This window comes from Andrena cerasifolii, chromosome 4, assembly GCF_050908995.1.
Source record: "Andrena cerasifolii isolate SP2316 chromosome 4, iyAndCera1_principal, whole genome shotgun sequence".
NCBI lineage: Eukaryota > Metazoa > Arthropoda > Insecta > Hymenoptera > Andrenidae > Andrena > Andrena cerasifolii.
This window is the reverse complement of record NC_135121.1, coordinates 20249415-20272248: the sequence shown is the minus strand read 5'-3', so window position 1 is coordinate 20272248 and position 22834 is coordinate 20249415. Positions and strand designations below refer to the sequence as shown.

At 38.8% G+C, this 22834-nt stretch overlaps 6 protein-coding genes across 11 annotated transcripts; 4 read left to right on the top strand and 2 right to left on the bottom strand.

Annotated features, from left to right (window-relative positions):
* The first annotated feature begins 3254 nt into the window (after window positions 1-3254).
* On the top strand, window positions 3255-6523 carry LOC143367908 (CLIP domain-containing serine protease HP8). Its single transcript, XM_076810179.1, has 5 exons — window positions 3255-4012; window positions 4663-4841; window positions 4954-5242; window positions 5321-5592; window positions 5707-6523. Exons 1-5 carry the CDS (start codon window positions 3955-3957, stop codon window positions 6052-6054), a joined length of 1146 nt encoding a protein of 381 aa, XP_076666294.1. The 5' UTR covers window positions 3255-3954; the 3' UTR covers window positions 6055-6523.
* On the bottom strand, window positions 5984-9544 carry LOC143367903 (uncharacterized). Of its 5 annotated transcripts, none has more exons than XM_076810168.1 (9): window positions 9408-9544; window positions 8645-9269; window positions 8370-8573; window positions 8124-8288; window positions 7809-8054; window positions 7467-7727; window positions 7267-7389; window positions 7036-7180; window positions 5984-6962 (listed from the first exon to the last, which is right to left on the bottom strand). In XM_076810168.1, the coding sequence occupies exons 2-9, from the start codon at window positions 9196-9198 to the stop codon at window positions 6534-6536; spliced, it is 2127 nt and encodes a 708-aa protein (XP_076666283.1). In that variant the 5' UTR covers window positions 9199-9269; window positions 9408-9544; the 3' UTR covers window positions 5984-6533. The 5 variants fall into 5 exon arrangements, with proteins under 5 accessions (XP_076666283.1, XP_076666287.1, XP_076666285.1 ...); XM_076810172.1 differs by having other exon boundaries at window positions 7467-7717; window positions 7985-8054; XM_076810170.1 differs by having other exon boundaries at window positions 7809-8030.
* A 1046-nt stretch (window positions 9545-10590) lies between these two features.
* Coq6 (ubiquinone biosynthesis protein COQ6, mitochondrial) lies at window positions 10591-16761 on the top strand. The gene is made up of 8 exons (XM_076810178.1): window positions 10591-10783; window positions 10865-11052; window positions 11143-11382; window positions 15433-15540; window positions 15613-15675; window positions 15749-16059; window positions 16177-16459; window positions 16547-16761. Exons 1-8 carry the CDS (start codon window positions 10591-10593, stop codon window positions 16589-16591), a joined length of 1431 nt encoding a protein of 476 aa, XP_076666293.1. The 3' UTR covers window positions 16592-16761.
* Window positions 11377-14850, bottom strand: Pyx (transient receptor potential channel pyrexia). The gene is made up of 7 exons (XM_076810166.1): window positions 14648-14850; window positions 14416-14573; window positions 14056-14357; window positions 13824-13988; window positions 13479-13764; window positions 13038-13415; window positions 11377-12953 (listed from the first exon to the last, which is right to left on the bottom strand). Exons 2-7 carry the CDS (start codon window positions 14530-14532, stop codon window positions 11436-11438), a joined length of 2766 nt encoding a protein of 921 aa, XP_076666281.1. The 5' UTR covers window positions 14533-14573; window positions 14648-14850; the 3' UTR covers window positions 11377-11435.
* Window positions 16762-16871: 110 nt separating the features above from the next.
* Window positions 16872-19532, top strand: Adck1 (aarF domain containing kinase 1). 2 transcript variants are annotated; one of them, XM_076810176.1, is made up of 2 exons: window positions 16872-17344; window positions 17408-19532. In XM_076810176.1, the coding sequence occupies exon 2, from the start codon at window positions 17470-17472 to the stop codon at window positions 19036-19038; it is 1569 nt and encodes a 522-aa protein (XP_076666291.1). In that variant the 5' UTR covers window positions 16872-17344; window positions 17408-17469; the 3' UTR covers window positions 19039-19532. The 2 variants fall into 2 exon arrangements, with proteins under 2 accessions (XP_076666291.1, XP_076666290.1); XM_076810175.1 differs by having other exon boundaries at window positions 16873-17344; window positions 17414-19532.
* A 1615-nt stretch (window positions 19533-21147) lies between these two features.
* Window positions 21148-22034, top strand: LOC143367909 (uncharacterized). The gene has a single exon (XM_076810180.1). It carries the CDS (start codon window positions 21323-21325, stop codon window positions 21725-21727), a length of 405 nt encoding a protein of 134 aa, XP_076666295.1. The 5' UTR covers window positions 21148-21322; the 3' UTR covers window positions 21728-22034.
* Window positions 22035-22834: the final 800 nt, after the last annotated feature.

Genomic DNA, 22834 nt, shown 5'->3' with positions numbered 1-22834 from the left:
AATAATTTCAAGCGATCCGCACATTTGCTCGTTCCTTAGCGGCGGCCCTGGGTGGGGGCCTGAAAACGCAACGGAAAGGAAAAATAGCGCGCCGCGGTGCGGTGAATAAAGGAGCCGAGGAAGGATAGGCAGGATCCGTAGAGCTGTGGAACAAAGCGAGGTCGGCCACGGAAATCACGGCGAAAAGAAAGGGACGGCCCGGACGGGTTTTATAATTCCCCTTCTACGGAATGTGACGTCACCAGGGGATCGGTTGGTGCGGTAGATAGCGGTGGAGAGTGAACGGAGAGAGAAGGCGAGCGAGCCACCCACGCAGCAAACCGACACAACTAAATCGAACGCTTTGCGGTTTCTCTGGCGCGTAACGGCGGTCGTGCCGGGGAATTCGTGTCGTTTTGTTATCCAGCTGGATATTACGCACGATCGAGGGTGGGCACGGATCCAGGACAAGGGGACTAGTAGGATCGTGGCCACCTGCCCACCGTGTCGCGAAATAGTAAGATATGTATGTCCTAGACGGCGCTGAACTCGCGTCGCGACGGGAGCTGACGTATCGCGTGCAGGTCAACGGACCAGTCGAAAGTTTTTGGCACGGCCATGTAAAAGAAGGAAGCGTGTGCCGCGCACCCTCGTGCTCGTCTCGTGTGCTGACCTGCGGCCGATTCAGCTACCTGCCAGAAACGGGTCCGACGACTCTCTCGCCGGCCTGCGCATAATTTGTCTGCCGCTGAACCGGCGAGATCCGTGACCAACGGCATAAACAAAGTGGAGACCCCTTCTCGCCTGCGCTTCTATTGCCGTCTGCGCTAAATAAAGAGCCTGTTGCGTCTCCTGGCGAACTTACGTGGGTGACCATTGATGCTTTTCGCTGGGCGCGCGTAAATAAACGCGGCTAGGTCAGCGTTAATGAAAGAACTTGGACGCGTTGCGATAGGTCCGTAGCTTGTATCGCGTGGAACCGAAGGTGGGTGATTTCTTTAGAAAATGTAAATCGAAAATCTGCAATAAAATGCTCTTCGAGAGGAAAGGCTCGCGCGTAAGAAAATCTGTTAAACAGAATTGATTTACGTTTTCAATGGGAAACACTCGGTGCTCCTGATTGTGGCGTTTGAGGAATCGTACCGAGATGCTTCACCTGATAATAGGCCGTTAATGAAATTCCACCGCGGCAATTGTATAACCGGCAGTTGGTACGAAGCAGGGCGGGTGATCGCAAAACGTACGATCCTTGAAAAGCCGATATACGATATGCTCGGTGCATAATGATTCATAGCCGATTGGACTCTGACGTAACTGTGTGCTTATACTACGGGACTGCTGCTACAGAAAAACGTGTCGAATATGTCGTGCTGTTTAGGCAATCGCTTCCCGTGCAGCCAAATACGGCCGCGCGATCGTCACTCGTACGTGCGCACTCGCACCATTCTCATTCGAACGCGCGCTCGCGTTTGCAATTGAAAAATACCTCTGGATAAATCGAGACCGAACGGCAGGCATGTAACTGTTTCTTCTGTACGTCCCATAGGATATGCGTAAAACACCTGAGACTATTACTCATAATTTCTCAAGCCCATGCATTTAGTCAACCATTCCAATTAACTTGAAGATAACCGAAGCAGTTACTCCTAATTCTAATGTAAGATCGTGAACTCTATTATTCCTCAATGAACTTTGAATCATACAGAAACCAAGTTCCAGCTAATTACATAAAGCAGTGACTGCAATAACAAAAACAGCATATTTAATGAACCCAACCTCGACAATAAGAATAGCTGGCGCAGAGGAAGAAGAGACAGTCACTGTATCGTTCTGTAATTTATTTCCATAATTTCCCTTAAAAAACATTTAGTTTGATTTTGGATTTATTGAAGGACAAATGGGCTCACGGTATCGAGTCCCTGAACTCGGCTACAAGTAGAACGATACAATTGTTCCACAATACATTAATGTACACGAGCACTTGGCCTATAATCTTGGTCCTAGACCAACAGTTAAATTTAAAAGTTAAAAGTTTCAACCAAATTCACGAAAAATTTAACTGATGGTCTAGGGACGAGGCCCTCCCCTAAAATTTTATTTTAATTGCTTACTTTAAAATATCTAGTTGGAGGTGCTAAATTGTTGGTGACCTCGGTTGAAATTAATTTCTACTTAATTGAGACCGATAGTTCTAGTTGGAGGATATAAATTTTTCGTATATTTAGTGGAAACCAACTTATATTTTAATTGGTTCCTATAAAATTTCGTGTTGGTTGAGCTAAATTTTTCGTGAATTTGATTGAAATTAACTTTGATTTTAATTGATTACGTCAAAATTTTTTAGTTGGAAGACCAACAATTTATTAAATTTTGTTAAATTTAGCTGCGATTTTATTTGATTGAATAACAATTATTTGTTGGAGCAACTAAATTTTTGTAAATTCAGTTGAAATTAACTTTGATTTTATTTGATTACGTTAAATTTTTTGTTGGAGGAACTAAATTTAAGTAAATTTAGTTACAATTGACTTCGATTTTAATGGTATTGTATATATTTACTGATTCCCTTAGGGCAGGGGTGCACAGGGAGCCGTTTTTAGCGCCTAGCTGCGAGCAACCCGCCTGTCTAAGGTTAGTATCGGTGAGGAGAACTGCAGTAGTGTATATAGCTAGGTTCAAGGGGGAAGATGCCGCAAAGTTCGGCGCAGAAGGCGCCACTAGCGCATGTACTGCGGTTTTGCATGAGTGCGCATGTGTGAATGGTTTGGGCGCGAATTTTTCATTTGTGGATTGTATGAAGTTGGTAGTTACATATTAATGTTTTATAACACAACGATGACAAGTGGCACGTGTTCTAGTGGCGTCACCCTCCTCCCTTCTTACGTCCTCTCTCTCACCCTCTCACCTCCAATCCTTTTTCCAAATACTCGCCCAATCGCACCTGCCTGTCACTCCATACACATGCGGAACCGGAAGCCGACTTCAATTTTAATTGATTACGTCAACATTTTTTGTTGGAGCAACTAAATTGTAGTAAATTCAGTTGAAATTAACATCAATTTTAATTGATTACGTCAAAAATTTTAGTTGGAGCAACTAAATTTTAGTAAATTCAGTTGGAATTAATTTCGACTTTCTTTTATTATGTTAAAATTTTTAGTTGGGGCAATTACAATAGAAGTTAGTATCCATCAAATTCACGCAAAGTTTAACTCCTCCAACTAGAAATTTTAAAGGAACCAATTAATAGTACATTGCGTGACAAGGGAGAGAAGACCTTCCATCATCATTCGAAGGTGAAGGGAAAGATGGACGTCAATTCGCGAGGGCGGAAGGACACCCGATCGACAGCCTACCGCTTGGATCGGATACAGCCTCCATTCTGATTGGACTATGGGAGGACCAGGAGGATCTTGCCGTCGACTTCATCGAGCTCGGAACTGGTTTTACAACGCTAGTCGTATTCTGTCCCTAATCGCTTACGGCTTCCCTGATCTGGAACTGATTTCGAGAATAAACTGAAAAGTTTAACTTCAAACAGTGTCTTTGACTTTGCTTTATTTGCAACGCCCGCACTCCAACGAGCGGAGCGGTTCAGCGCTCCACGGGCACCAATCCGCATCCGTATTCCCAAAATCCCCGCTAAAATACGTAACAAAATTTATTCACAGCGGTAGAATATTTCGCGAGTCTGCCCTGGTCTATTCTCTGCGAAAGCAGCAAATAAACAATCTTCGAAACTGGTATTATCCGCTACGTCGGTGATTTGAAATATCGGGAGAGTGAAGTCCAATCAGTGACCTGTCCTGTCATCGCTGGTATCAAGTAGCTCGAGGGAGAAATACCAAATGAACGCTTGAAGATCACACAGTGAGGAAACATCGCCGACCCACAGCGAGGAAACACAGCTGCGCAATATAATTATTTGAAAAAAAAAAGAATACCTATAGCGGCGATACGATCACGGCTCTGATCATGATCATTAGTCACGGTTTCGTGTTTCTGCTTGTGACCTTGTACGGAACATTAGCGCGTGAGTAGAATTTTGTAAATACATACCCAAAAAGTAGATACAACGCTCCTTTGTTTGGCTACTTGTCGTCGCTGAATTTCGCGGCAAACTTTTCGATCCATTAACTCGTAGATGAGCAAAACGAATTCCATTTCGCGTAACGAACGAAGTTGTTTTCTATGGCAGTGTTCTTGAACCGGTGATGCACGGAACGGTGCCGATCCGTGGAAATTTCCTGCCAGTCCGCGAAAAATTTTGCTCGAATCATGCAGCTGCTACATTAAATAAAGAATAATTAAATTAAATTGAATTGTGATTTTATAACAATAAATTTAATAAATAAAATACTATCTACAGTGTTTTTTATTTCTGTCTTAGCCGTTAGCCGGTCCGCGAAATATTTCTCCTATTTTCGTCGGTCCGCAGGTGTAAGAAGGTTGAAGAACGCTGTTCTATGACCATTTTTGACTAATCGCTACACGTAGCCCGCGTTCCACTCCAAAACATAATTCCTAAAGATAGTTTAATTATTAATGGCTGCAAAAAATATTTTCACCAGTTAAATAATTATAAATTACAATGCTGAAATGCACTAAACGCCGTCTTCCGAAATTTGAATTCCTCGGTAGGATAAATAATGCTTTGAGTCAGAAAGCGTGTTTTTTTCGCAGAGGATAGATGTACCAGTCCTCGGAACAAACCCGGCGTTTGCATAAACATGTATAATTGCAACGCAGCGATAGAAATGCTTAAAAAACAGGAGCCCGTGTCTACGGCGACTCAGAACTATTTGAATAGCTTGAAGTGCGGCTTCGAGGGTACAAATCCGAAGGTGTGCTGCGAGCAACAGGTACAATCTTCCGTGTAATTCATTATCGCCGATTTCGTTAACGATCTTCACGATTCCCACGATTCAGAAACTTCGAACGATGTGTAATCGACAAAAGAATTGTCGGTTTTAGATTACGGCAACCCCGTTATCCACTACGGAAGAGCCAACAACAGTAATTCCTGATCCCCCGAACGTCTCGAATCATCCGAACTTGGGATTAGTGAATGCAGATACGTGTGGGCCGGTAACGGAACAAAAAGCCGGTGGTGGCAACCAAACCAACATCTTCGAGTTTCCATGGATGGCGTTGATTGCTTACGACACCGGACACCTGCTCCCAAAATTCATATGTACTGGATCGTTGATCAATAAACGATACGTGCTTACTGCTGCACACTGCGTTGCCTCGTTGCCCAACGGTAAATTCATTCTAAACAGTTGATAAAATTTAAAAAAAATTACGGCCGGTTCATGATCGATGTCGTTATCATTTGTAGGCATTACAGTGACCAGCGTACGAATCGGAGACCACGATTTGAGCAAGGAACGTGACTGTAACATAGACAAGGACGGCGTGGAAATCGCTTGCGCCGAGAGATATCAAGACATCGGTATAGAGAGTATACATTTCCATCCAGGGTTCTCGGATAGTGAAATGCAAGGCGACATTGCCCTGATACGATTAAACGCAGATGCCGATTTTAGGCCGAATAACGTACGACCCATTTGCTTGCCGATTGGATCAGCTGCTACTATGACCCGTAATAAGGTAAATACGAATGTCAGAAATAAATATTTTCTCTTACTATTTTCTCCCTTGTGTGTCTACTTCTTTTTGTTTCTGGTAAATATCGCCCATTTTCACGATCTGTCCGACCGACAGGTGACATTGACGGGTTGGGCTTTAATGGAGCATAAGGCGCGCAGTGATAAGTTGCTGAAAGTTCAATTAGATCTGATTAACACCGAGGACTGTGCACGATCGTATAACGGACGCGTACAAATCTGGCATAAGCAGATATGCACGGGCAGCAAAGGGGGCATAAACGCTTGTGGGGGAGACAGCGGTGGACCGCTCCAAGCTCCAGCAATGTATAAAAATAACGTCAGGTTTATTCAGTACGGGATTGTCAGCTTCGGAGTCAAGGACTGCGACACAGTAGGTGTTCCTGGTGTTTATACCAATGTTGTGTACTACATGGATTGGATTCTGAACACTATTAGACCATAAAGCACATAGACATCACGCATCTTTCTTTTATTCTCGAAGCTATCTTTAAACAACCGGTAAGTAATGTGTGCATTTTTAGAGCCAAGGACTTGACGTGGTAACCTTTCAAACTTAAGCAATAAAGTAATCTAACAGTAGCATTCTTTGCGTTAAAGCGCTTGATCTAATTTCTTACTGCAAGTGATATCGTACTACGATTATACATGATCGTACATATACTGCTTATGTCATATAATTCTGCACTTCCCCGTTCACACTTTTTATAACAATATTACAATAAATCGTCATAAATAAGTTTCTAGTTTAAATATACGTATATCGTGGAACATATAGTTCGAAAATTTAAGGGTGCTGTATGAAGTACTGACTGACAAGTAATATTAAAGTAATATTAGACTTACAAAGCGATTAACTCATTGCAGTTAGTTAATTTTATATCGACCAGCGTTCAATAAAGTGTGTACTTATATATTCGATGGTTATCTATCTATTGTATCATGCTTGTCCGTCTGCAACGCATTTTCATCGTGATCGCCAATAGAAAACCGTTCGTTGCTAGACAACCTATCATTTTCGATTTCATCATTGATCAGTTCCGCCGTCTCGTTTATAGAAACTTTTAATTGGCCACGGTCTCCCTTTTTCTTAGAAAACAAGCTTTGAGATTTGCCTACCGATTTGTCGGAAGCATGCGATGTAGATGCTTCCGATGACTTTGTCGATTGGCTTACAGACAGTACGGTTCCAGAAGAACTAGTTACCGATCCAGAATCTGGCCTAGAGGTGTTCTTGTAATCAATGTATGGATCTATGCTACTCGACTTTTGCCTGCGTTGCATCTTTTTCTTTTTTCGCTGCAACGTCTTTGTCCTGTCTTTCTCTTGTGTCTTTATCAACGAATGGTAAGTCTGGAGAAAACATTTTGATAAATGGCCCGCTTCTCGGTTATTCATCCCGGAGAAAGCGAATTATTGCACTCACCTGAGAATGACGTTCGAAAAGAGTTGGTATTTGCGTGACACGGTCCAGCATCATTTCCATATGGAGTCGATGACGCTCCGCCTGTTCGCGTGCTTCGTCGCGACGAAGCGATGTTCGCAAACTAAGATCTCTCTTGTGCTCGTGCCTTGCGTTAAACATTCGTACGTGTACTCGTTACAGGGTTGAAAGTTACATTCATCCATTGTTACTATGGTTTACACTAAGCCGTACCTTGTAGCAGATCTCAAAGCTCGCCACACTGGATTACGTCCGACGAACGATTCCCTTATCTTTATTCCTTGCTCTCGTCGCTTCTCTTCCATTCTTTCTCTTATTTCGCGTTCCAATTTTTCCCTACAACAAAAACATAAGAATGCTTGTCTCCCTCCAGTGAAGTATCACAACAAATCGTACGAGTAGTTTTGTAGTACCGTGAAATTTGGCATCTTAAAATCGCTGCTAAATTATTTCCCCGCAACGGCAAAAGCGACGCTGACTTACACCTTTCTAATGGCATTGGTGTACTATCTGACAGTTGCGAGGAGTTTCGGCTCTCAGTACTCCCGTTACAACTCCTAACCGCATCCTGTAGATCTGTACACGCAGATTTCACGCGTTCCCGCCTCGCCATTGACGGAGGGAGGGAAGAGGACTTCATTAATTCCGCTGCTCTCACTCTTTTCTGTAATTGTCTGGAAATTGCAGCCCGTTCTAGTTCAATTCTATCCTACATCGAGCCAAATTCTAAGTAACATTCTATATATTATATTGACCTGTAATATTCGTCTTCAAGCATGCGATCATATATATCAGTATTGAAAAGATTCTTAGGCACGGGTTTAGCCTTGAATTTCGTGCACGCACTAACGCTTTTGCTACGAATTTCTGGACTAGACCTTGCTAAAGATCTCCAAGCTCGGCGATCGCACTCGAGTCTAAAAGGACGTACCTGAGACATTAAATTTAAGGCACTTTCTTCGCGGATCATACGACTTCTAGAAAATAAACGCACAAGATAACTATATGTATAACATTATAAAATTCTTAAGGAAAAAAGGTGAACGTGTACAACGTAAACGAAAACAAACCGTTCTTCCTTCTCTGCTAGTAACTTGTTATAAAGTGGAATTTTAGATGTTAGTGGAACTGGTCTTATACGCCGTTTCTTATACGGACTCTTCTTATTACTTCTTAAATTTTCGCGATCTACTTCTTCTGTTTCAATGCGTGCCATGTACTTTTCTGCTTCCTCCCTGAAATATGCGCCGCTATTACCAGACTATCGTAATGGAATTTTTGAATTAGCAACACAAGGTACACCTTTGCTTTGTTACCGTAGGGTGAAGCTGAATGGCTTAGGAACAGTAGGATGCCATTCCTTTGAACTACTCGCTGGTAAGCTTCTTGTCTCTATACTGTCCGTATCGCTTTCTATGTTATCGTCATTCTTCAATTTGTACCATGCCCTCCAACTGTTACTAGCTAAGTGTATTTTCTCATTGCACTCTGTTTTTGCTTCTTTATCTCTTTGTTTGCACCTGAAAGGGAGACAACAGAATTACAATCCTAAACTGGCGAAGTACATACACCTATAGTTCATTCCAAATACCTATTCGTCAACAGATCTTGATCCTCCACGAGTCCAGCAAATTTTCCAGAAGGGAAAAGCATAGGACTATTCATTCTGGACTCTTCCAAATAACACTTTTTGCCATTTAACTTTAAGCCGTTAATATCGTTCTTACTTTCAGGTTTCGACCTCTGACTACACTTTGACGACGAAATTGTAGATACATTTGTGCCCTTGTGACTGACAAGTGAACTTTGTAAATTCTGTAATAGTAATCTTTGTTTCCTCTTCAAGTAATCTACTTTCTGCTTGAACTGTTCGTTAGATAAATGATGGACTTGATCATAATCTGGTATACTTTCAAAGAATTCTATAAAGTTATTCACGATTTCTCTGGGGCTGGATGTCTCCGAGTCATTAACAAATTGATCATCCGTCGCAAAATTTATTTTACGCTTTTTGTCGGTATCGTCGTCGTTGTTACTGTTTATAAAACCAGGACGCTCATAAGAAGGTGTTGGTTGCCTACTGTAAGGGTCCACTGGGACTTTCACGCACGAATTGTAAAACGATGTGCCCCTGTGCTCTGTCATTGCCTATTTTGCATTTAGCTATATTGTTGCAATCTTCTTAACGAGTACTTAATTGAAAGAATATTCCGAATCTGTAACGATTCAAAATGCGTTAGAAAACCCGCGCATCCATGTTCGATGTCTGATCAATACCTTTCATGCAGCAAATTCGCAAAAACTTGTTAGGCTTCAAATGTTTTGTTAAACAAATAAATATTACTATCACTTACCTACGTTCTAAGTACGAAACTTGCATTACCCGTTTCGTATTTACTGATGTACTATTGGCGGAAAGATTTAAAAATCATTTGCAGGCAAACAATAGAATAATTTCATTACATGCATCACTATTTAGATTATGGCTACCATACAATGCAATTATCAATTTCTCCAGAAAATTTGTCTTATACGATCTCTGTTTTACGAAGCCCTGATCACTATGCGAAAGCAACTCCTAGAATAGATCAATGTAACCTCATCGTCGTATTCGTCACCATGGTGAATAAGGGGCGTTAATAGCAAAGAAATTTCCATCATAAACAGCTAAAAAGCAGCGATACTAACAGGACAGTATCGCAATTTAACTCTTCCTACGCTAATAAAGACTATTAACTTTCCAAAGAATAACTTATTATTCGTAACAATAAATCGTATATAATCATAACTTTATGAATGAATGAGCGGTATCTAAGATAAACAATCAACATTATTACGATTATTACTCTTAAATGAGATATCATTTAAAGCTGAATCGTCAACAATTCATTCATAAAAGTTCCACTCTTCATAGGATAGAGATTTGTTTATTTATTTATTTATTACTGCTAACCCGATGCAAGCTCGTGAAAAATAGTTATGCGAACGTTCAAGATTTTGTTTTCTCCTTTATCTATTTGCAACCTACGGTTCTTGGCCTCTTATAGCGAGACTGCGGCTCAATATGCAATCGTTTTCAATATTAAAAATAGTTTATTTATTGCTTTAAAAGAGTTTTAAATATTTGTTTAGTTTATGCACACAGAATTCGGCGCGTAGCGGTGAAAGCTATGAACTAAAATGGGCGCCAAAAGTCCTAGGGCGGTATTCTCAAATGCAAATGCTTAAGGATTCGTTTAAGAATAAGTAGCGACTAAGAATACCGCCCCTAATCTGGAATTTACATGCTTTCACGTCCATTTTTCTGCGTGATAAATAAATAAACAAATTTATGTATTCTTGCGTATAACAATTACATACCACTATCAATGAATTCGACTATTGCGAACCATAATTATCGACTTTCCAAGCGTAATTTGTTTACTTTTCAAGTCGCATCTCATAATATAGACGTACTGATAACATAAGTACGATATTTCGATTTCTTAGCGGCAGTCAGCGCTGAGCGGTAGCCAAAGAATTAACATAAAACAAGAAATGGCGTCGTTTATGAAAGCGGTGACATGTCGCGGCATTTTAATGCCAATTCCGAAGAAATACAAATACGTTGCTCCCAACGCAGCAGCGGTTGTAACAAGACATTGCTACGCCACCAAACAAAACGATGAAAATTATGATGTTATTATAACCGGCGGTGGGATGATTGGAACCACACTTGCTTGTGCAATAGGTTAGCTATATATATTATTTACTTGGGATGTCATTGAAAAACTTCATAACTAACATAATTATTTCGAAACGTCTTCCAAAGCGAATAACAGAAGACTCGAATGCAAAAGCATCCTTTTATTAGAAGGTGGGAAAAAACTTGAATACAAACCAGAACAGTATTCCAATCGTGTGGTAGCATTAAATCCGCAAACGCGTATGCTACTCTCAAGTATAGGAGCATGGCAGCATATAGAAGCAGCACGATATTGTGCTGTACGAAAGATGCAGGTACCAAAGAAACAAACTTCAAACAAACTCTGGTTGGAAAGCTTGTAATAATATTACAAATGTTGCAATTAAATATGAAATCATTAGTAGGTATGGGACGCTTCTTCCGATGCTATGATTGAATTCAACGAAGGTAACTTGGCAAATGAAATTGCTTATGTAGTCGAAAATGATTTGTTATTACACGCTGTGAACAAGCAATTGGAAGAGAAAGAGAATGTAAATGTGATTTATGCGTCTGAAGTTGAAAACATTAAGTTACCAAAAACACAAGGAGACAATGCAGAGGTTCAATTGCAAAATGGCAATAAGTATAAAACCAAATTATTGGTAAGTAGATAAGAAGTATAATAATAATCGTTTTGTGTCGACATGTATATCGCTCAATTACCATAGTCTCTTGCGATGCTATCAACTTTGTTAGTTAAATTATCCAAGTGCGTACTAATATTATATATACATTTCCTTAATTCAGCACCTAATTCGTTTAGCTGTTGATTGTCGCTCGTGGAGGTCATACTATAAAGTCTGCTTAATCTGGGATTATTCGTTTCTGTGGTATTTGTATTGCGCCTGAATCCATTTTGCTTTCTTTCACTTACCAAGCGGTACACAGCTTTTATCAAATCTCGCGGCAAGCGTTTCTCGCGGGGATCGTTAGGACGAATATGAATCGCGCAATGATGCGGTGGCTGTAAGAGAAGCGCACCTTTTCTGCATGCCTTCATTATTTTATTCGGCGCATAATCTAGCAGCTTCGAGAATAACATACTTTCCAAGTGCGCTACTAATTCTGCTCTGCGTACTAGTCTGTCTAATCCAGCACATCTTCGCAATTCTTGTATATCTGATACAGCGAGCCCCATCATTAAATTCGTTAATATTACTGTTACTAAAATAACAAAGCTTAGAAGCATTAAGTGTGCTGTACCAGAATATAATATCGATGCATCTTCGTCGAAAAATACATCCTCAAATTCTAATTCTCCGGACATCATTATAATAGTTTTCAACAGGCCAACCAGGGGATTATTAAATGATTTATAATTCTTATGTAATACACAGAAACCTAAAGAAAACCCTATTATAAGGCACATGTAAGCGCCAAGGAATTTAAAGAAGTTAATTGACACTTGAGTAAACATTTGTATGTAAAGACCAAACATTGGAAATCTTCCAACCACCATCATTAATTCTATCCAAATCAACAGAATACCTAGAGCCGCTGCATGATGCTGCCAGTTTTGAACTGGTGTAATTAGCACTATACTCGATACCAAAACAACGCTCCACTGAAGCCAATTTTCCCATCCCTTGACGTACGATGACATACCATGAGCCATTTGAAAGAATTCCTTACTTGCCAAAGTTACTGTAAATATCAGTACTGGCCAAAAGAGTACTTTCCTAAGTTTCTCAATGTTCCAAAAATACGTTACAACAATATACGCCGTAAAAAATGCAACGAAAATGAAATGAAATATTAAACTGCACAAGAAAAATTTACGAATTCTCAACCATTTTAAGTACAGAAAGCTTTCGCACAAAGGGTGTTTCAGTAGGTGTCTTTGCCCGACCTCTACGAGGCATAGCATTAAATCTGCTTCCCCTCTGCCACCTGGCACCAGTGGTCTAAAGTCTAATCTTATTTCGCAATCTACGTCACCCAATTCGTGATCGTGTAAAGAAATGGCGTGGTCCAGACGCGAGATAAATCGCGGTAGTACATCCGGTGTCCTGCGCACGATAAAACTTAATGCAGAAACACCGCCCTTCGTTCTGGCAGTAACATCTGCTCCTTTTGATAGTAATATTATCACCGTCGATGAACTTTCGTTTAATGCCGCAATATGCAACGGTGTATATCCAAATTTGTCCGCGCTGTTTATTAAACCACCAGCCTTTTAGAACAGAAGGAAGACAAAAGTATATATCGTTAAGTTGTTATACATTCTCAGTGTAATGATTTCAATCAGTAAATGAACCTGTATCAAAATCTTCACTAGCTCTATTCCTCGGGTAGCCTTTGCAACTGCAGCGTGTAATGGAGTGCGACCGTCGTTGTCTTCTACGTTGATCTTAGCACCAGTACTTATAAGTATATCTATAGTTTCTGCTGCTTGGGACAAAGTTGCTAAGTGTATTGGCGTTTGGCCTCTTGAATTTTTTGCTTCGCACATCGCACCAGCATCTATCAATAATCTTGTGCATTCTGCGCTACCTTCTTCGGCTGCTAAATGTAACGGTGTCGATCTCATAGAACCAGATTGAACCCTCACATCTGCTCCGTACCGTAATAATAATTTTGTGCATGTAACTGAACCCAAGCTAGCCGCAACGTGCAATGGTGTTTCTGTGTAAACCTACGCAGCCATTGTTTATTCGAAGCAAATGAAAAATTGGATTGTGAATAATACTTGTAATACCTGTGGATTGTTAGGGCAAGCACCTGCTTGTAATAAAGCTTCAACACAGTCTTCTGCGTTGCTTAGAACAGCATAGTAAAGAGGACTTTTCCCAGACAGTCCAGCATTTACATCTGCACGTGATTTTATTAAGCATTTAACAGTAGCAATGTCTCCAGTAGCGGCGGCACAATGTAATGGTGTACATGTCTTGTTAAAGTCCCATTCGCACGGGTTCGCGCCAAACTTCAATAATTCTTCTATAATTTTTACCGAAGCCGCACAAGCAGCTAAATGTAACGGCGTCCTAGAAGATCAGTATATCAGTGTGTCAGAAGCCGATCGTTTCGATATTTAATTTTATACCTGCCATCGCTATCTCTAGCCGAAACATTCGCATTTTTGCTCAATAAAGCTTTCACTACTTCTACTTGGCCCAAGAAGCATGAAACTAGAAGACAAGTGCTTGGCCATCTCACAAAAAGTTGTGGAACACTTACATTCGTAATTAGTAATGTATGTTGAACACGCCTATTAAACAGGAATCGAATTACACTGAATATAATTGTTATGATTACAAATGTATAGATTATTGTACCCATTTGCAAACGACTGCATAGAAGCTTTCGGAACGTCACGCTTCACTTCATTACAAGCGATACTTAAAAATTCATCTAAAGCTTTACGCAGCACATCGCCCTGAAGAGTAGAAATGACACCAAGTGCATGTTCTCCTGCTGGAAGATTGGACAACGCAAAAACAATTTCCTCTTTATTCCATGGCTGTTGATTCGTTATTTGCTTTTCTCTTATATGAAAGGCAATAGATTCATTGCTGTCTTCAGAAGTCACACTAATATTTTCTTCGATATCATTCATCCAGATAAGCTCATTGTTTCCCTGAAATTACATATAGCGAACAAATAACACAGATACGAAACTTTCTTTCCATACTTACTGTATCATGAATAACAATAGACGGTGTTGCCACTGTATCTTCCGCCTTCGGTTCTTCTTGTGAAATGCGACTGCTTAGAAATCTTCTTAAAAGAGGCTTTTTCCTTAGTATCGACATGTCTTTTTATATTTCTTCTTTTCCAATCAATATTTAATGATCTGAGAAGTTGCATTATATGCAGCTGTGGTTTTTCTATTTTTTAAACATATAAAAATCTGTATCTCTATAATACCTGCATGTTGTGTCCAATATCTAACTTCACTCTCGAGTGCTTAAAAACTATTTAAGTTGCCTGCATGGTTCAGAACAGGACCACACATGTTCCTTGGTGTTTATAAAACAGAACTGGCATATATTTAGCTCACACTACTTCCTGGCGTAAGTGTGTAACAAGAGGGAATTTCTTCTGCTACAATCTTGCCTTCTCAGAATATTCCTGTTGCTATTAACACTAGAGAACAGTGGAGAATATTATATGTACACTTTGCACAATTTCACTTTTAAAGCATACTCTTTGGTGTAACTGATAACAACATCCTTTGAGGAAGTAAATGTATCTGTATGTTATTTCTCTTTCTTCGTATTATTAATATGTGTACATGCTATAGTTTAAAACCTAAGGAGTCAAATTACTACGCTACATTCTTTTAATAGAACATATAGTTACTGTGTATACAAAATCACAAAGCTTAAATGTTTAAAATGAACAATTAAATGTATAAGGAAAGATACTATAGATGTGTAAAACGTAATAAATTCTGGCAAGGTCAAGTCTAAAGCCGTTTAAAAGACCATTCACTACTTCCACTGAAATGTGGCACAAAACTGAAGTTATTTCCAGACATGTTTGCTGGCCTCTTAGGTCTTCCCCTTCCTACAGCATAATGCTGGAATCTCTACCTAACATTACTCTATTAAATCCTCTATTACATTGTTGTTCGCTATCACGATGCAATAAACTTGGTTGCAATCAATTATTCATATCGATACCTATATCTTATCGAATATTTATTGCAGATTGGAGCAGATGGTGTAAATTCATTGGTACGACAAGCCATGAACACACAATATGTGAAATGGAATTACAATCAATTAGGCGTAGTTGCTACTCTCAAACTATCAGAGGTAAGAATTGTATTATTGTAAAATTATTGTTCAACTCCTTTCGAAACCGTACTAATTACATTTCTGATTCAGCCCACAGAAAATACTGTCGCGTGGCAAAGATTTCTTCCAACGGGTCCAATAGCATTACTTCCAGTAAGTTTTGTACTTTTATAAATCAAAGAGAATTCATTAATGCACTTTGTTGATGCCGCTGTTTTCATTACAGTTAACAGATTCTCTCAGTTCGCTAGTGTGGTCGTTACCAGTAGAAGAAGCAAGAAGACTTTTAAAAGTCTCAGAAGAAGAGTTTGTCGACAGGATAAACGATGCTTTGTGGAAAGTGTATCCAAAAACTGGTATAGTTGAAACTGGTATGAGAGGACTTCAACAGGTGCTCGAAAGTTTATCGTTACAAACGGGCGTGATGAGGCAATTACAACCGTCTGTGTCAGCTATTATAGAAGGATCCCGCGCAGCTTTTCCTTTACAATTTGGTCATTCGGTGTCTTATGTTCGAACAGGAACTGTTTTGATTGGGTAAGTAAACAAGTAATAACTAGTGGAAACATATATTATACTCTAATATTTTATTAACGAACGTGGCATTTATCTTGTACAATACATTAGATAATGATTTTCATTTGAACATTTTAGGGATGCAGCACATAGAGTCCATCCATTAGCTGGTCAAGGTGTGAACTTAGGTTTTGGAGATATAACGATATTAGTCCAACTTCTTGCAGAAGCTGTTATAAACGGTGCCTTTCTGGGCGATATGATGTATTTAAAGAAATATGAAACATTAAGGCAACGATACAATGTTCCAACTATGCTTGCTATCGATGCGTTACATCGGTTGTACCAAGGAACAGCCACTCCTGTTGTCCTAGCTAGAAGCTTAGGATTACAATTAACAAATGCGCTTCCAATGATAAAGGTAAACCACGGAACAAGAGATAATGCTAAAATTAAGTAATATACTCCATTGCATATTAATTAATTGAAGCGGTACAATTTATTTCAGAAAGCGCTGATAGAACATGCGTCTGGTCGAGCAATGCATCCGTAATCTTTGTACAGTTGAAAGAAACGTCTACTATTGTGATATAATCTAATTTATAATACACAATTAAGCACTGTAAATGTAAATATTACTGTATGGTATTGTGGTAACATAGGTGTAGACTGAAATGTTAATATAAAATATATATGTATAGATATAAACGTATATATTAATTAGCACTGTTATATTTGTAAATCTACAGAATTATAAACAATACACAAATAAATTTTCTACTTCATAGAAATTACATTTCGCAAAATTTTTCTGTAATAATTTCGACAAAAGACTAAATTTAATGATTCCCATAGAACGTCCAAGTTCCTTAGCGTTTGCCTTATGTAATGATAATATGAAAAGCTGTCGGAATCTAACGGGAAATCGTAGTTTTATGCAAATTTTCCGTCATTCCACGTGGGTAAAGGTTAATAGTGTATGCATGAATACAGGTTACATCATGTCACTTTTCCCGAGAAACCAAACATTTAGAGGAACATTTGGCACAATTAGCTGGGTGTTTTGGAAGAAAATGTTCGAAAATTAAAATATTCTGACAAATGTAATCTTGGAATAGAGAATTTCGATTATATTTTTGTTATGTACATAGTCAGCTGATCTAATAGGTTACTCTCTAGATTTCGAAATTTATGAACAATTTCTGAATCAGAAGGCGCAAATACATTATATAACATCTGTTCCGTATCTCTATTTGCATATTGTAAAAGATTACCAACCCAGGAAGCATTACAGTTCCACTCGAAGGTAATTTACTATCAAGTGACAGATATGCCATAATTCAGGTATATTCTTATATCTAATGCTTAGTTTCAGGATTACTGTGCAAAATTGGACAAGAACATTAGTTTTCGATTATCAAGCCATCAACAATGTTTGTGTCTAGAAGATTATTAAAAGCAGCTGCGCTTGGAGCAATCGGATTAGGCACCTTGGCATCTTGGAGAGCCAATGAATACGATTTAGGATCTATAGGTATCGTACGGCTGGGACGTGCTGCGCTTACTGTTTTTATAATAGGTAAACATTATAAGAATGAATTGTATGGAAGTGGATTAGGCCCTGGTACTCCAGAGTATCTGGATTTAACATCAAAAGTGCACAAATACGGAGCAGACAGGCTTTTAGAGCTCTGCTGTGCGAACAAAGGCGTTTACATAAAAGTAGGTCAGCATATAGGTGCGCTAGATTATTTATTACCACTGGAATATGTTAGTACTATGAGAGTATTGCACAGTTCTGCGCCTCAATCATCTTTTCAAGATGTGCTTACTGTTCTTAAAGAAGACCTTAAGAAGGATCCATATGAAATATTTGAATCTATCGATCCCGTACCTCTAGGTACCGCCAGTTTAGCACAAGTTCATAAAGCTGTATTAAAGAATGGCGACGTTGTTGCTGTTAAAATTCAACATCGATCTGTGAAAACTAATTCTTACGTGGATATAAAGACTATGTCGGCTTTGGTAAAATTAACGTCGCTAGTCTTTCCTGACTTTAAATTCCAGTGGCTCGTCGATGAAACTAAAAAGAATATTCCTCGAGAATTAGACTTCACGCAGGAAGGGAAAAATGCTGAAAAAATTAGAAAGTTATTTTCACATTATCATTGGCTAAAAATACCAAATATATATTGGGAGTTCTCGACGCCGCGCGTTCTAACAATGGAATTCGCAGAAGGAGGTCAAGTTAATGATTTGAAATACATTCAGAACAATCATTTAAATCCATATGAAGTTAGCAGTAAATTAGGCAGGCTTTACAGTCGCATGATATTTGTCGTGGGCTTTGTACACTCTGACCCACACCCTGGTAACGTTTTGGTTAGAAAAAGAGATAACGAAGCTGAGATAGTACTTCTAGATCATGGGTTGTACGCAAATCTTTCTAACGAATTCCGGTGGGAATATTCAAAGCTTTGGTTAGCAATACTAGATGGTGATAAAGCTGCGATGCAGACACATTGCGCTAAGTTGGGCGTCGCAGACTTGTATGGGTTACTGGCTTGTATGATATCGGGTAGATCTTGGAATACAATTATGGCTGGTATACGAAAAACGAAATATAATGTAGAAGAAAAGAAAGAATTTCAAAAGGAAATACCTCATTTATTAACAGAAATTAGTCATGTATTAGATAGGGTGAATAGACAAATGTTACTAATTCTGAAAACTAATGATCTTGTGCGCTGCATCGAATGTTCTCTGAATACGGAAGCTAGAATGTCAGGAATGATGGAAATGTCGAAATGTTGTATATATTCTGTATATGGAGAGAAACTGAAATCTTGTACGAGTCCATGGTCAAAATGGAAGTTTTCTATAGCTAAACAATGGGCACTTTTTAAGTTGTCTATATATTACATATATCTAGGAGCATTAAATTTTGATATAAAAGATTCCCTAGACTCCCTTCTAAACGATGAGTTTTATGCTTTTTAACAATAACTTCTTTAGGAGGAATATACTTTTATTTAAATTTAATATGTTACCAAATTCAATGATGTAATTAAATGTTATTTTGGAAAACAGAATGCATCATAATTATTTTTGCGGAATAAAATAATTTCAAGGAACATTGTACGAAATATTCTTGTATAAAATATGCAAATAAATATGTCTGATATAAGTTTTGCATGCCAAATGACCAAAGTACCAAATGATTGTATGTTCAGAGGCCTTTATACATATTACGTGGTGTATGCTTTTCTTACTAATTGTACAAATGTGTTGTGCAATGATAATACTAAAAGAATGCCATCAAATATTCCATGTACATACAGCAGATTTTGTTGTTTATTTATTACTTAATATGTATGTACAAGAAAGATGTGTATTATTTGAATACAGACCAAATAGGAACAAAATATATACTTGATTGTTTATTCTATTTAATAAGAAAGATGTATATATAATAAACATGTTACAAAAAATTATATTTTCGTTCAACACTTTCTCATATTTTATTTTACCCAAAACAATCGAATTGTTAATATTAATTGTTCATCCTCGTAAAAATTCTAGTAAATTACAAATAAACTACGACCTAAATTATATAGAATTACAATGAAAATAGAGTAGATGTAAAAGTTAAATTATAATAATATCGATGAAACACACGAGAGTGTCTATAAGGAAATTCTACAGACTTCAGAACGTATTAACTGCGTCATTCGTTAGTCATAGAGCACGTTTTAATACCTCATTGCATCATGATAAAAATAAAGGTACCACACGTCATACGCGCGTGTTTCCACGTAGGCCATGATATGGATTAATAAACTGTGGATTCAAGGGCAAACGTGAATTTCTGTTAAACATTGTAATAAACTGTATTTATAATAAATACAATTTTATGCGTCGCTACTCCCCGACGTTACTTCGATCCCTTTATATTCAAATAATGTATGAGAAATTCTTTTCTTTATTAAGTTACATTGTAATCATTCGGTTTTTACCTATTCAATAACAGCTTTTTGGTTTTGAAATAATACAATACGCCAAAAGGAAAGCGTCCTTTCTTTATTGTTGGGTGTATGTATACAACAGTTACCCTGACCAGCGTTGCCACGTTTCGTGATTTCTACGGCATCATGTATTTTTGCTTCTGTACAATTATATGTACATATATCTACAATTATGTTGCTAATAACGATTTTTCTTCTATATCTGTATTCATAAAAAAAGGCTACACGCTTTAGATATCATTGAATTATACCCACATGCATATTAAACTTTATTCGATGTCATTATCTCTGCACCCTTGGAACCTTTCTAGAATTTACATTTATTTTCATTCTACGATCATAATAAATGCGTTGTTTTGTAAGTCGTTTATCCTACAGAGAACTTATTTCGTCCTGTACTTTAAAATTACTGAAACAACGTTTGCTAAACGTTGCGAAAATTACAGTAGAAACCTTTAATACACAAAGTTTAAATGCATTATTAATAGATTTACCGTCCACTCTTGAAAATGTGTTAACGTATGTAATACGTTACGTTCAGAAGCAATTGGAGAATTGGGAAGTTTGTTAAAAATAATGAAAGCTATAATATTGATCGAAACGACGCGAAGAAACTTGGCAACGTTGGTATTATCCGCAACGGAAGAACACAGCGTCGCACGAGAAGGCACGCGATTGGTGGGGAGGGCTGACCGCATAGCACCTTCCTACGCAGCAAACTATTTTATAAAATTACCGAATTTTAACAGGATTCGTAAATAACTACAAAATTTACTGCTAAAACTGAAGCTGCTACCTTTAACAGTTGATTAGATAAACGTATTTTTCAAAAGCTTCGCGAAAATTATGTTAATGAACGTTTTCGTCGGGGACTATTTTCTATTGATCGCGCGTAAGGATACCACATAGTGGCGAGCGTCGGGGTATATAAAGTCTCCCCAAATGGCGCAGCCCTGGCATTTCCTGAGTCATCTTCGAACGGTGGAGGTTGTATCTTGCTCGACGGTCTGAAGTCTTTTTCCGTTCTAACCGCGGGGTTTTTTTTCGTCGTTCGACAAGGAACACGAGCCAGATACAGGTTGGTTGGTGTTCCCTTACTTATTCAATACTTAGGTGGAAAAGTTAAAAAGCTGTAAGAGAGCGTGTGACTACTATCAAGTTGGTATTAGCCTATTGTTTTCCAAGAAAATCGAAGTCTCAACAGTTTGTGCCATATCTGCGTTGAAAAGAATCATCCTAAGGAGACAAAATATTAAATTATGGTGGCTACCACGAGACCTCGAGAGATCGACATCGATAAACCGAGCCACACCGAACAATTAACAAATTGGATCAGTAGAGTCCGTTGCAAGAAGATCATGTGCCGTCGAAATCGCAAACGCGATCTACGCGTCGAGGCAGTGCTCACTTGTTCGCTGTTTAAGGCCGAGCACGAGCTGCGCAGCAAACAATTGTCCAGAATCTCAAAGTGGCAACAGTTCAAAAAGCAATTTTTGAAGGATGCAGATTATTCGAGTTGCGACTTCTATCACGACGAGGACATGAAACACTCGAAATCTTATCAGCAGAACAATCCATGGCAAGGGCCTCTGTGCCCCGAGTTGAGCAGTCTAGATAATTTTATGTCCAAGTTGAGCGCCATCAAGGCGCCATTACATCGATGAAGAGCCAAAAAGGAAGATTGACGACCAGGTCTGAAAAACCTGGGATTTTGTCTCAGATGATCCACTTTTGAAGAAGATATCGTCAGCAGCTTTGTCACTGAGGATTCTTCGGCGTCAACTTTAACAACAGCTAAATGGAATCCTGCCCTCTCCGTGATGCAGTACCTACTGTACCGTGTCGGTACTGCGGGACCTAGAAGTCACATCACTATCCTGGTGTATATCTGGGTATTTTTTACTTGCAGTCTCACCGTTTGAGATGGCAATGGGACGGGCGGAGGGAGTTGCTGTTCGCAGTGATGCTGGGCGTACCACAGGGGGATGAGGATCCCATGTTCTAGTCTCTACGCCTTCCATCAGTTTGGTTTGTAAACTGTATCGAAACCGATGTATTTCTCTTTGCAATATTTTTGTAAAGTTACCAGTATTCGAAGTACAAAGTCCGTTTAAAGAATGATTAAGGAGCGTTTGATCGGATATTTTTCTACTTTTTCAGAAGTACTACAGTTTCATTGAAACTTTAAATGCGCATTTGTATATAGCGTATGATTCTAAACAAGTTTGTATAGAATATTTTACATAGTTGATAAATTTAACGACCAGTGCTGATTGATTATGTTTGTTATTCAAAGGATCGAGGAACTTCGTATGTAGATTTTGTACCTTTATGCAGGGCGTTGATTTTTTTTGTAAATAATTGTGATATACAGCGGAAGAGGAGCAGAACTGAAAGAATAAATGTTGAAAAGAAAAATTGGCAATTTCTATCTTGTGATCTTTTAATTCACCGTTATTAATGCCGAAAATCCTTTTCAGTCTAGCGTACACCTTACAAAATTCTATCGCACGCAAGAGAACTGCACACTCGTCGTCCAGGCTCTGTTGGTCGCGTCAACGGCGACGTCATTGGCCTGTCCATATAACCATAAGATTGAGATGAGAGGGAGGAGTGGTTGGTGAGAGAGGATAATTAGTATGGGATGGAAAAAGGGGGCAAAGTCTTTGTTTCTAGAAGTTCACGCATGAAGCGTTGCGGCTGAGTTGCACGGCGATCAAGTCACACACAAACACCTTACATTCGCACTATTGTATCTCAACCAAGCATCG

Bases quoted from the DNA above. Each gene is read 5' to 3' on its own strand.
- LOC143367909 (XM_076810180.1), top strand. From the start codon at position 21,323: ATGGTGGCTACCACGAGACCTCGAGAGATCGACATCGATAAACCGAGC.
- LOC143367903 (XM_076810168.1), bottom strand. From the start codon at position 9,198: ATGACAGAGCACAGGGGCACATCGTTTTACAATTCGTGCGTGAAAGTC. The intron at 8,289-8,369 runs GTAACAAAGCAA...CGCATATTTCAG, and splicing joins CCATTCAGCTTCACCCTACG to GGAGGAAGCAGAAAAGTACA. The intron at 7,390-7,466 runs GTACTACAAAAC...TTTTTGTTGTAG, and splicing joins TTAAGATGCCAAATTTCACG to GGAAAAATTGGAACGCGAAA.
- LOC143367908 (XM_076810179.1), top strand. From the start codon at position 3,955: ATGATCATTAGTCACGGTTTCGTGTTTCTGCTTGTGACCTTGTACGGA. The intron at 4,842-4,953 runs GTACAATCTTCC...TGTCGGTTTTAG, and splicing joins AGGTGTGCTGCGAGCAACAG to ATTACGGCAACCCCGTTATC. The intron at 5,243-5,320 runs GTAAATTCATTC...TATCATTTGTAG, and splicing joins CGTTGCCTCGTTGCCCAACG to GCATTACAGTGACCAGCGTA.
- Adck1 (XM_076810176.1), top strand. From the start codon at position 17,470: ATGTTTGTGTCTAGAAGATTATTAAAAGCAGCTGCGCTTGGAGCAATC.
- Coq6 (XM_076810178.1), top strand. From the start codon at position 10,591: ATGGCGTCGTTTATGAAAGCGGTGACATGTCGCGGCATTTTAATGCCA. The intron at 11,053-11,142 runs GTACCAAAGAAA...AATCATTAGTAG, and splicing joins GTGCTGTACGAAAGATGCAG to GTATGGGACGCTTCTTCCGA. The intron at 15,676-15,748 runs GTAAGTTTTGTA...TTTTCATTACAG, and splicing joins GTCCAATAGCATTACTTCCA to TTAACAGATTCTCTCAGTTC.
- Pyx (XM_076810166.1), bottom strand. From the start codon at position 14,532: ATGTCGATACTAAGGAAAAAGCCTCTTTTAAGAAGATTTCTAAGCAGT. The intron at 14,358-14,415 runs GTAAGTATGGAA...ATGTAATTTCAG, and splicing joins CTATTGTTATTCATGATACA to GGAAACAATGAGCTTATCTG. The intron at 13,765-13,823 runs GTATAAAATTAA...CTGATCTTCTAG, and splicing joins GCTAGAGATAGCGATGGCAG to GACGCCGTTACATTTAGCTG.